Here is a 12,740-nt window from a genome sequence, read left to right on the forward strand (position 1 = left end):
CGGCTTTTTTCTTTTTGCTTATGTGGTGCTGGGGAATGGAACCCAGGGCCTCAGGCATGCAAGGCAAGCGTTCTACCACAGAGCCACCTTCCCAGCCCCTAATGCATATAACTTGAAAGCTAACAATATTTTCTTCCTTCCTTTCTACTGTAACATATAAATACCACAATTATAACACCACAGACTACATATTCTCTCATTAATCTTCTATAAATTATTGACTAGTCCCTCTTTCTTCCAGCAGACTGCAAACTGTTCAGAATCTCTTCCAGAAACAGCTACAAAGCTCTTGTTTCGAATTGTTAATATATTCAAAGCAGTTACAAAGTTTTAAATTGCAATGTAATTTAGATAGATAAAACACATTCCTAAACTACTCAAAAGAGAACAAAATCAATAACTAAGTGTATACAGAGAGCCTGATGATTAAATTATCTGGACACAAACTAGAAATGCCTATGAACACTAGGACCCACCTTAGACCTACTGAACCAGAATCTCTGTTAGGTAGGTGGGGCATGGGGATGGTTTACACTTGGGAGTTCCAGTAATTCCAGTTAAGCACTATAAATACCTTTAATAAACAAGATAGGGGCTGAGAAGGTGGCTCAGTGGTAGAGTGCTTGCCTTGCATGCATGAGGCCCTGGGTTCGATTCCTCAGCACCACATAAAAAGACAAACCTGGAAGTGGTGGTGTGGCTCAAGTGGTAGAGCACTAGCCTTGAGCTGAAGAGCTGAGGACAGTGCCCAGGCCCAGAGTTCAGGCCCCATGACTTACAAACAAAATAAAACAAACCAAAACCAAAACAAAAACAAAATGACTAGTAGTTTGCATGTGAAAATTATAGTCAGCAAATTACAGAAATCAACACTAGGCTAAAGAAAATAGTTAGAAAACTATTAGAAAGTTCCAGGTAAGAGATAATATACACTCATGCTGGGAAAAGCAGCAGGAATGGAAACTATGAGACATAATGAGCATGTATAAAATACAAACTTTGTCAGTTGAGGAAGTGGAAGGGGCAATAACTGCTTAGCAGAGACTAGGCATAGACAGTAGCACCATTTATAAACAAGGCATCCCACCCCCCAGAACCCGCACATGCTCCATAGGCACTCTACCCGAGCTGTACCCCAGTGCCAAAGGGTATTGTCTAAATAAACTGTTGGAAACGATAAACTGAAGCCTACTTAGGGGAGATATAAACATTTCAGGGTTAAGAACAAACAAATGAACAGCAGTGGAGTGTTTAAGAAGTCACAGAGATAATAGAAGGGGTAATACATAGAAGGGCCATTATCATGAAAGAATTAACTCTATTTGGCAAGTGGATCGAAAGGATAAGATGATTAAATGACTCCATGGCCCTGTAGCTGCATATCTAGGATGATGAGGTAATATTCAGTGGAAAGGAGAGGGGAGGATGACAGGGAAAATAAAAGATAATCACAGGGGAGATAATCACAGGTCAAAACTGTAATTGGAAAGATTCTGCTTTAGAGAGGAGGGACTATATCAGTGCGTTCCAAGCTAACTGTGAAAGAACATAGTAGATGCAGCTTATAAAAGTTTCTGAAGTTTATTCATAATTCAAATGCTGTCAGACTGACACCAAAATGAATGCATGCTGGCCTGGACCACAGACATTACTGACATGAACCTAATATAGAAAATCTGCAAACTTCTTCCCACTTTTTTCCCAGTCATGGGGCTTGAACTCAGAGCCTGGGTGCTGTCCCTGAACTTTTTCACTCAAGACTAGTGCTCTACCACTTTGAGTCACAGTGCCACTTCCGGTTTTCTGGTAGTTAATTAAAGATAAGAATCTCAAGGACTTTCCTGCCTGGGCTGGCTTTGAACTTTGATCCTAAGATCTCAGCCTCTTGAGTAGTTAGGATTACAGGCATGAACCACCAGTATGACTTAATGCTTCTTACTTCTAACTACAACCTGTGACATTATATTTTCAGACTTGGTTGCTAAGGAAGAGCAGTGACCTGGAACAGAAAGGCTAGTTTTGGCTCATTTCCTCTCGGAAACAGTGGTCATGACCCTTAGTGCATCTCAGTATGTACTAATTTTCTTCTTTAACTTTCCTCATCTGTGACATGAGAAACAAAGCTGACTCTCTTCCTAGATTCTAAAGAAAGAGAATGAAATGATGTGTAGGTGTTATCAGCAGTAAAAATCATTGATAATTCCAAATACAGTGCAGCACATCCTAAACTTGTTATCTAAGACCCCAGGTTTGTCTATATTTCAAGGCATGGCATGAAATTCTCCAAATAAAACTCATTTTCAATTTACTTTAATAAGACAACAAAACAGCAACACTTTTCATAAAATAGGGGAATCAGAAAGATTAACTACATGTTAAATAGTTTAATTCTAGAATTCAAGGGATATAGACAATATTTGGTGAGAAATGGTCGATAGGCAGATCAAACCTGGAATCATGGTCTGAAGTCACATATTATGTGTACAACTGTAATCATAACACTTGGGAAGCAGCCTGAGCTACAAAACTAGAACTTAGGAAGGAAGGAAGGAAGGAAGGAAGGAAGGAAGGAAGGAAGGAAGGAAGGAAAGGAAGGAGGGAGGGAGGGAGGGAGGGAGAGAAGGAGGGAGTTCTTAGAAGGAGGGAAAAAAAATGAACGATCAGCTGAGCAGTGGTGTCTCTTTTACTTGTAATCCCAGCTACTAAGGAGGCTGAGGGCCAGCTAAGACAGGAAAATCCATAAGACTCTAATTTCCAATTAACCACCAAAAAAGCTGGAAATGGATTGTGGCTCAAGGGATTCAGCCTTGAGCAAAAATAGCTGAGGGACAACACCCAGGCACAAAAACAAATAATTTTTTACCTTCAAACACACACACACACACACACACACACACACACACACAGAGGCAAGAAAGTAGTCGAGACTCTTAACTCCAATTAACCACCAAAAAAAAAAAAAAAAAAGCCAGAAGTAGCTGTGGCTCAAGGGGTAGAGTTCTAGCTCTGCCTGGGTCTGCATTTCCCTCTTATAAGATAAGGAAATGGCATCAGCTTATCTTTAAGGTCCTTTAAACTCTCAGTTGTTACAATTGGGTTCTTCAATGATGAATGGAAAAGGTATACAAAAAATGGACCAAGAAAACTTAAGAATATTTCTGCTTTGTTCAAACAACATGGTCCATATATTCACAAATAGAACCTACTTCACTTTCCTTACAAAAAAAATTGAACTACAAAAATAAAAACATAACACCAATAGGGAAAAAGGTGATCTACTACAGATTTAAAGATAAAAGCAAAAAAGGCTTACATGTGTCTTTCGTATCTCAGGGTTTCTCTGATGGACCATGCAACCTGGTATGGTGAGGCCTGCTCTGAGTCCTCCTGCTCCTCTCCGCTTTCTTCAGACCAGTCCAACCCTGCAGCACACAAGGGATATTGCAAGTTAGGAAAAATTTACCTTGAAAAGCTATTCAAGATACCTGATCCACCACTCAAGCAAGTACTATCATAGCCTGTGAGGAAATGCCTCCCAAGGAGTCTCTTTTCAACTCTCGCAAAGGTAATGTATACCATACACTCAGATTTAAAACAGACTACATTGTACAATAAGACTATGCTACATTCTAAGGATGAACTTTTGTCAGACTCTTTACTAACAGAATGCAAACAACACAAGCAAAGAGTGCAGGACAAATAAAGGAATGTTCAGACTGGAGGTGTAGGTAAGTGGTAGAGTACTTTGGGAAGGGGAAGTGGGACAGGATAGCAATTTCAATTGCTAATGAGGTTTGAGATCAATGTTAATTCTTTTTTGGGGGGCTGGTCCTGGGGCTTGAACTCAGGGTCTAGGCGCTGTCCTTGGGCCTCTTTGTGCTCAAGGCTAGCATTCTACTACTTGAGCCACAGAGACAATTTAGGCTTTTCTGAGAAGTTTATTGGAGATTGGAGTCCCTCATGGGGACTTTTCTGCCCAGGCTGGCTTCGAGCCTCAATCCTCAGATCTCAGCCTCCTGAGTAGTTAATATTTCAGGGGTGAGCCACTGGCACCCAGCTAGCATAATGTTAATTCTCTTTTTTGTTTTTTTGGGGTCCGGTCGTGGGGCCTGAACTCTGGGCCTGGGCGCTGTCCCTCAGCTCTTCAGCTCAAGGCTAGCGCTCTACCACTTGAGCCACAGTGCCACTTCCGGTTTTTTTTTTTTTGCTTACGTGGTACTGAGGAATCGAACCCAGAGCCTCAGGCATGCAAGGCAAGTGCTCTACCACTGAGCCACCTTCCCAGCCCCTCTTTCTCACAGACTTTCCTGCCCAGGCTGGCTTTGAACTGTGATCCTCAGATCTCAGCCTCCTGAATAACTAGGATTACAGGCATGAGCCACCGGCGCCCAGCGCATAATTGTAATTGTTTTAAGGAAAACCTACAATATTTTGTACTCCATTTTCCAAAAACAAAATTAGAGGGGAAAGTGTAGAAATATAATATAAACACTAATTAGTTCATTAAACGTTTTCTTTGTGTGTGGGGGGAGGGGGGGACGGGCTCAGTTGTGGGGCCTAGGCACTGTCCCTGAGCTCTTTTGCTCAAGGCTTGTGCTCTATGCAGGAAAATCTGTATACTTTTATCTCCAATTAATCACCAAAAAGTTGAAAGTGGAGCTGTGACTTAAATGGTAGAACACTGGCCTTGAGCAAAAAGGCTCAGGGTCAGTGCCCAGGCTATAGTTAAAGCTCTAGAACTGGCACGCACACGCGCGTACACACACACACACACACACACACACACGCACACACGCACACACACACAAAACACCAAGAGGCATGGGTCAAATGGTAGAAGGTCATCCTAGCAAACAAACAAAGCAAGCACAAGGGAAAAAAAAGTTTATGTCCCAAAAAGATGATCATAAGCAGATGTGACACAGAATCTTGAATAGAAAGTATAACAGCATGTGAGACCACATAAATTTAGCATAAGCTTTAATATCACATAAAACTTGATAGACTCTTTGATAATACCATTTTATTTATATCTTCCCATCCTGAAAGCCTCAAAAACCTAAAGACCATCTTCATTAGACAGAATTATATTTAAATGAAACACATAGATTTCTTCCAAGATTTAAATGAGTTTACATGTGCCAAATGATGAAATTAAGAAAGGTTAATTGAAATGTAAATTGTAAATGCATAAATTACATATTACCATTGGCATAAAAAAACTTCAAATAGTGTCAGGTCACCTTAAAAAGTGAATACCTTTTCTCAAAGTAAAAATTTATATAGAGAGGAAAAAAAGCAAGAAACAACCTGGTCGGTCACAAGAACAATATGTTGAAGGTGAGGTACTTCAAAATGATACTTAGGTTACCTTTAAAATGACATAAATTACTTAATTATTTTGTAGAAATAATTTCTATTAAGACACTTGTATTTCCTCTGAACATGTCAAGCTGTAAGTTAGAAGAACTAAGATGGAAACATTTCTCATACTATGAAATTAATTGCCCAAGCCGGGCACCGGTGGCTCACGCCTGTAATCCTAGCTACTCAGGAGGCTGAGATCTGAGGATCACGGTTCAAAGCCAGCCCGGGCAGGAGAGACCATGAGACTCCTATCTCCAATAAACCACCAGAAAACCGGAAGTGGCGCTGTAGCTCAAGCAGTAGAGTGCTCGCCTTGAGCTGAAGAGCTGAGGGACAGCGCCCAAGCCCAGAGTTCAAGCCTCACGACCGACAAAAAAAAAAAAAAAAAAAAGAAATTAATTGCCCAACCACACAAACCTCTGATCTCAACTTCATTATCACCAATTCTAATGTAAGTAACTGAGATGACCAGCTTAGATAGGACTCCCACAAATAATTGCTAGACTGAATGTTTCTTTTAAATAATCTTTGTGTGAATATGCTTAGTCCCAAGAGTGCATTTCAATTCCTGAGTTCTCAAAAATAACCTTGGTAGCTAATACATTTTGATTAAAAAAATAAAATAACAAGGTGTGGTAACTGACGTTGAAGAATTGAGAGTTCAAGATCAAAGGCTGGGGTCAGGGCTGGAATTCAGTTAGCAGAGGGCTTGCTGTTATAACAAGCAGGCTGGAGGTGTGGGTTCCAAACCTTAGACACCCCAAAGAAAAAAAGAAAGAAAAGAAAGAACATGTAAGGATAGCCTTGGCTTCAGAAGAAAATCCTGACTCAAACAAAAACTGAATGGGTTTTCTCCCAAGTTTTTCATTTGTTGGGAAAATGGTTTAAAAAAAAAAAAAATCAGGGCCGGGAATGTGACTCAGTGGTAGAGTGCTTGCTTCGCATGCATGAGGCCCTGGGTTTGATTCCTCAGCACCACACAAACAGAAAAATCGGGAAGTGGCACTGTAGCTCAAATGGTAGACCGCTAGCCTTAAGCTGAAGTGAGGGACAGCGCTCAGGCCCTAAGTTCAAGCCCTACAACTGAACAAAAAAATAAAAAATAAAAAAATCAGCCAGGCACCAGTGCTCATAGCTGGGGCCTGAACTCTGGGCCTGGGCCCCGTCCCTCAGCTCTTCAGCTTAAGGCTAGCACTCTACCACACAGTGCCACTTTTGGCCTTTTCTGCTTATGTGGTGCTGAGGAATCGAACCCAGGGCCTCATGCATGCAAGGCAAGCGCTCTACCACTGAGCCACCTTCCCAACCCCATCAATCACTTTTTTTTTCCTGCTGATCCCAGGGCTTAAACTTAAGATTTGGGCTCTGTCGTTGAGCCTCTCTGTGCTCAAGGCTAGTGCTCTACTACTTGAGCCACAGTGCCACTTCCATTTTTTTGGTTAACTGGAAATAAGAATCTCACAGTCAGCCCAAGCTGGCTTCAAACTGAGCAAAAAGAAAAAAAGGAAAGTCCCTGTGAGACACCTACCTCCAATTAACCACTTAAAAAACCAGAAGTGACGCTGTGGCTCAAAGTGAACAGCACATAGGCCCTGAGTTCAAGCCTCACAACTGACAAAAAACAAACAAAAAAGTTCAAGACCACTGTGGGCTATAAAACTGCCTCCAAAAAAAAAAAAGCCAAGGGTGCTGGGATCTGTAGCTCAATGGTAGAAAACTTACATATCACAGGCAAGGCCTGATTTTCCCAGCACTACAAAAAATAATCAATTAAAAAAAGCAAAGGCTTGAAATTGGCAATTCCACTTCTAATTATCTACTTGAAGAAAAACAATTAAAGATGAGACAGTAAGTTACTTTGCTGCAAGGCTATGTATCTGCAACAATTTATAATGATAGAAATAAAAAATGACAAATTAGAGGCTGAATTCAGCCATGAAAAAATAAGCTGCATATGAAACTAATTATTACCTTGAAAATACATCACTATAAAAATTTCGAACAGGTAACAAATCAGCATGTATAATTGGAAGTCAATTTTATGTCTTTGAAAAGAAGTACACCAAGGTATGAATAAATTAGTACATACTATGGTTAAGAATCTTATAGTTACTTATAGTTTTAAAATTATTTTATTAAATTTTAAAAATTGTCAAAAGAAGCCAGGCACTGGTGGCTCACACCTATAATCCTAGCTACTCAGGTGGCTGAGAGCTAAGGATTGCGGTTCAAAGGCAGCCAGCCGAAGGGAGCCTGGGCAGGAAAAGTCCATGAGACTCTTATCTTCAGTTAACCACCAGAAAACCAGAAGTGGCACTGTGGCTCAAGTGGTAGAGCGCTCACCTTGAGCTGAAGAGCTCAGGACAGCACTCAGGCCCAGAGTTCAAGCCCCACAACTGACAAAAAAAGAAAAAATAAATTGTCAAAAGTCAAACAGCTTCACAGTAGGTGAAAAAAATATAAAACACATCCTCTGTCTTTAATTCCATTCTCACTGATAGTTATATCCCTTATGTCTACTCTGATACTCAGTTACCAAACAAGCAAAGTTCACCCACATAAGTAATCAATTATGCAGAGGTTCTGATCATTTAAAATTTACAATACAACAGGGCGACGGCAGCTTATACTGTAATCCTAGCTACTTAGAAAGCTGAGCTCTAAGGATCACAGTTCGAAGAGAGCCTAGGCCATAAAGTCCGTTAGACTCTTTTTTTTTAAATTATTATTATCTTAATTAATAAGCTTTTTATTGTGAAAATACTGTACAGAGGGGTTACAATTACATGAGCGAGGTAATGAGTACATTTCTTATCAACCATTGTTGCCTCCTCCTTTGTTTCTCCCCTTATCATCCCTGCCCTCCTATCTCCCCCCTACCCCCACCTGAGAATTATTTTTGAGTTATTCTAATAGATTGTGACCAATGTGACCATGTGTTATGTTAGGTCTACATGTTAGACTCTTATCTCTAATAAAGTAAATAGAAAAAGCCAGAAGTGGCCCATGTGGTACATTGCTAGCCTTGAGAAAAAGAATTTCAGGAAGTGCCCAGGACCAGAAAAAAAAAAAGAAAAAATTGATAATACCTTTTGATTTTCCTACCTGTTAAATCATGAGCACATTTAAGCCAAAAGATTTCTTTCTTTTTTTGTTGGTCATGGGCTTGAACTCTAAATCTGGGCGCTGATCCTCAGCTCAAGGTAAGTGCTCTACCACTTGAGCCACAGCACCACTTCTGGTTTTCTGGTGGCTAATTGGAGATAAGAGTCTCATGGACTTTCCCGCCCAGGCTGGCTTTGAACTGTGATCCTCAGATCTCAGCCTCCTATGTGGCTAGGATTACAGGTGTGAGCCAGCGCCTGGCTTTCATTCATTCTTCCTAATAGCTATATACTACTATATAAAACATGTAAAAGAAAAATAAAGTTTGTTGCAGGCTGTGTGTGTGTGTGAGTGTGAAAGAGACTGCTACCTACTAAACAGCATTGTATGAAATATAACTTCTCTCCCTGATAAGTGGATGATAAATCCAAAATGTTAGGTGATACGACAAAACTAACAGGACTTAAGAAACAAAGAACTCCTGCTCATCTGGTTGAACCACTACTAAATATCCCCACGCTGCTGATCACATGTATGGTGTATAACATGTGAACACTGTTATATATTACAGACTGTGATAGACAATTTGTTCCAGGAAAGTTAGAATGAACTTGTGACTTAGAAACTATGTAATCACTTAATCACAATCAAAAAAAAAAAAAAAAAAAAGCCAAAAAAAAAAAAAAAAGAAATATAACTTCTCCAATAGTGCATATAATTTTAACCACTCTAGCAACTTACTGTTGTTTTCATTGCTATTTCCTGTTGTCTATACTGAGATTTGCATTGTTATTGCCCAGTTACTACTGTTGATATGCTTTGCTTGTATTATCATGCATGTAAGTATATGCATCTTGCATGTAAATAATTGTTTCTAAGTCCAACACTGGTGGCTCACTCCTATAATCCTCAAGGTCTGAAGCAAAAAGTTCAATGAAAAAAGTTCAATGAAAGCAAAAAGCAGTGGTAGAAAAACAAAAGGCAAAAAGCAGTGGCTTCAGTGGTAGAATGCCAGCTTTAGTAAAAAAATCCAAGTTAGAGGCCTTGAAAGCTTGAGACTCTGAGTTCAAGCTTAGTACTGGTGAGCATGCACATGTGTGCACATGCACACACACATATACACACACCTCCCTGAGAGAAGAAACATAGCTAATATCAAATCACATCACAAATAACCTTTAAATGAATTAACAATTTAAGTGATCAAAACCAGAACAAGCTGGGCATAGTTGTAATGCCTATAATCAAGCACTCAAAGGCGATGCCAGCCTGGGCTACATAACAAGATCCTAGGCACATGCCCCCCCCACCCCCAAAGATTAATAGCAAATATAGAAACTCAAGAGGATAAATTTGGGATTCAGAAGCAACATAAGAAAGAAAGATGTATGATTACATTGAAACATTTATCTGTATTTTTTTCTTGGTCTTCAATCATGAACAGAAGTTGCCTTGAGAAATTGTTATTTATTTATTTATTTACTTTTTTTTGGTAGGAATCCTGGGTCTTTAACTCAGTCCTGGGCATTGTCTCTGAGCTTTTGTGCTCAAACCAAGTGTTCTACCACTTGAGCCACAGCGGCACTTATGGCTCTATGGTGATTAATTATGGAGATAAGAGCCTCACAGACTTTCCTGCTGGGTTTGAACTTTGATCCTCAGAACTTGGCCTTCTGAATAGCTAGGATTACAGGTGCTTGACTTGAGATTTTTTTTTTTTGGTCAGTCGTGGGGATTGAACTCTGGGCTTGGGCGCTGTCCCTCAGCTCTTCAGCTCAAGGTGAGTGCTCTACCGCTTGAGCCACAACACAACCTATTACTACTAACAAAAGCTAACAGTGGGGGCTGGGATGGTGGCTCAGTGGTAGAGCGCTTGCCTTGCATGCATGAGGCCCTGGGTTCAAGTCCTCAGCACCACATAAGCAGGGGAAAAAAGCCGGAAGTGATGCTGTGGTCAAGTGGTAGAACGCTAGCCTTGAGCTGACGAGCTGAGGGATAGTGCCCAGGCCCAGAGTTCAGGCCCCACGACCAAAAAAAAACACACATAAATACTCTTGCTCCGTACTTTTTATAGACATCCTACCATAGCAGGTAGGTAGATGGTAGTTGTGAGAGTAAAATGTCACGTGACAGAACACATTCCACATTGTACCATGTAGAGTGAACAAATGATAACTCACCTAAATGGGGAAACAGATCAGTGTCCAACTGATGTTTCTGAGTGCACAGTTTCACCAACCTCTGCAGCTGACTTATACAGGAGAAGTGTGGAGAGAAGGTGGTGGCTTTCATGAGGACCCGGTCAGTCCTGGGTGGATCAGTGCCAGGAGCCCTACTGGATGGCAGGAGGGGCAGAGGCCTCTTGTGAGTCAACTGCCTTGCTTGTGCTATAGTGTGTGTGGTGGGGGCCACTCCCTGCAGTGGTAGGCTGGTGTTCTGAGGTTGAGGTGACTTGCAGACTGAACCCTGCAGTGGCGCTGGAGGTTTTAAAGAAGTCGAGGAAGGTGACGGGCGGGAGTGCTGGAGAGGCTGCCGGGAAGGTGCAGGAGGGGGACTAAAGTGCTCTTGCCGAACTTTCAAAATCTCGGTCTCTCTCTGGCGCTGCCGGTTCTGGGCCAGCTTGCTCTGCAACTTCTTTCTGACAGTTGCCCCTTTCTTTAGGTCGTCATCTTCCTCGTTGAAAGCAAATGGGTCTTCCAGCTCTGTTTCCAGGTAGTGGAGAGGAACCCTTGCCCCAGGTGGAGAGAGGGACATGCCATCCAGTCCATTGGGCATCTTCAAGGCCAATGTGGGCACTGTCAGGCTAAAGGCCATGGTGTCCACCGGGTGCCTGACCTTCACCTCATCTATAGGGTCACTCTTTTTCTTCCTCTCTTTTTTCGGGATAAAGCCAAGTACCTGCAGATGGCTGTTGCAGTACCTGTAAAAGTAAACACATACATGAACAGTCAGGACAAATTATAAAACACAAATCCTAATACACTAAAAATTGACCTGTATACAGCACTTATCTACCAAGTACTCAGAACCTTAAGGTTCAATATTCAGTAGTGTCTTAGTAATTCTTGGCATTGGTTAATTCTGCATGCAACTTCCATGCTGGGCATGGTGGTACACACTCAGGAAACTTTCATTACTCTGAAGTACTCCCAAGTCTGTGTAATTTTGCGGAGGCAAATGTAGGACCTGTAGGACCTGAGAAGCCAGTCAGGGCCAGAGGTCCTAGACAATGCTTTCACTGTTGTTTTCCATCACGTGACTATCCTCCATTCACACATAGCACACAAAGTTAGCTCATCAAGGGTCTGAAGCATCACTTAAAATTCCTATCGGTGCCAGGTGCTGGTGGCTCATACCTGTAATCCTAGCTACTCAGGGGGCTGAGATCTAAAGATCCTAGTTTAAAGCCAGTTCAGGCAGGAAAGTCAGTCAATTTAAACATCCCTCAAATGCCAGAAGTGGACCTGCAGCTCAAGTGGCAGAGTGCTAGCCCTGAGAAAAAAAAGCTCCAGGGCAGCATCCAAGTCCTACCACCACAAAACAAAAAAACAAAAACAAAACAAACAACAAAAAAAAATGAGTAGCTTCCCCTAGTTTGGATTCCATACTTTTTTTTTCTTTTTTGTTGGGCATGGGGTTTGAACCTCTGGACCTGAGCACTATCCATCAGCTCTTCAGCTCAAGGCTAGCGTTGTACCACTTGAGCTACTTCTGGTTTTCCAGTGGTTTGTTGGAGATAAAGAATTTCACGGAGCTGGGCACCGGTGGCTCACACCAGTAATCCTAGCTACTCAGGCGGCTGAGATCTGAGGATCACAGTTCAAAGCCAGCCCGGGCAAGGAAAGTCCGTGAGACTCTTATCTCCAATAAACTACTAGGAAACCAGCACTATGGCTCAAGAAGTAGAGCGCTCGCCTTGAGCTGAAGAGCTGAGGGATAGCGCCCAAGCCCAGAGTTCAAGCCCCATGACCAACCCAAAAAAAAAAAAAAAGAGTTTTACAGACTTTCCTATCCTGGCTGGCTTTGAACCGTGATCCTCAGATCTCAGCCTCCTGAGTAGCTAGGATTACAGGCGTGAGCCACTGGCTCCCGGCTTCCACACTTGTTAAATAACCTCATGCAACCTGGTTCTCCATGTAACTGCCTTAAGGAAGAAAATGTGCTCTTCATGCTGAGCTGACATAGATGCTTCAGTCTGCATGGTAAAAGTTTTCTTTTCTTTCTTTTTTTTTTTTGGGGGGGGGGTCCGGCCTGAACTCTGGGCCTGG

The 12,740-nt window shown here is 41.7% G+C and overlaps 1 protein-coding gene across 1 annotated transcript in view; it reads right to left on the reverse strand.

Moving 5' to 3' along the window:
• Ino80d (INO80 complex subunit D) overlaps window positions 1-12,740 on the reverse strand; it is a 58,412-nt gene that overhangs the window by 18,677 nt on the left and 26,995 nt on the right. Inside the window, exons 5-6 of the mRNA XM_013016192.1 lie at window positions 10,653-11,392; window positions 3,314-3,422 (exon numbers count right to left, since the gene is read on the reverse strand). Of these exons, the coding sequence (XP_012871646.1) occupies window positions 3,314-3,422; window positions 10,653-11,392 (849 nt within the window). The remainder of the gene's footprint in view (window positions 1-3,313; window positions 3,423-10,652; window positions 11,393-12,740) is intronic.

This window comes from Dipodomys ordii, unplaced genomic scaffold (assembly GCF_000151885.1).
Source record: "Dipodomys ordii isolate 6190 unplaced genomic scaffold, Dord_2.0 Scaffold1, whole genome shotgun sequence".
Taxonomy (NCBI): Eukaryota; Metazoa; Chordata; class Mammalia; order Rodentia; family Heteromyidae; genus Dipodomys; species Dipodomys ordii.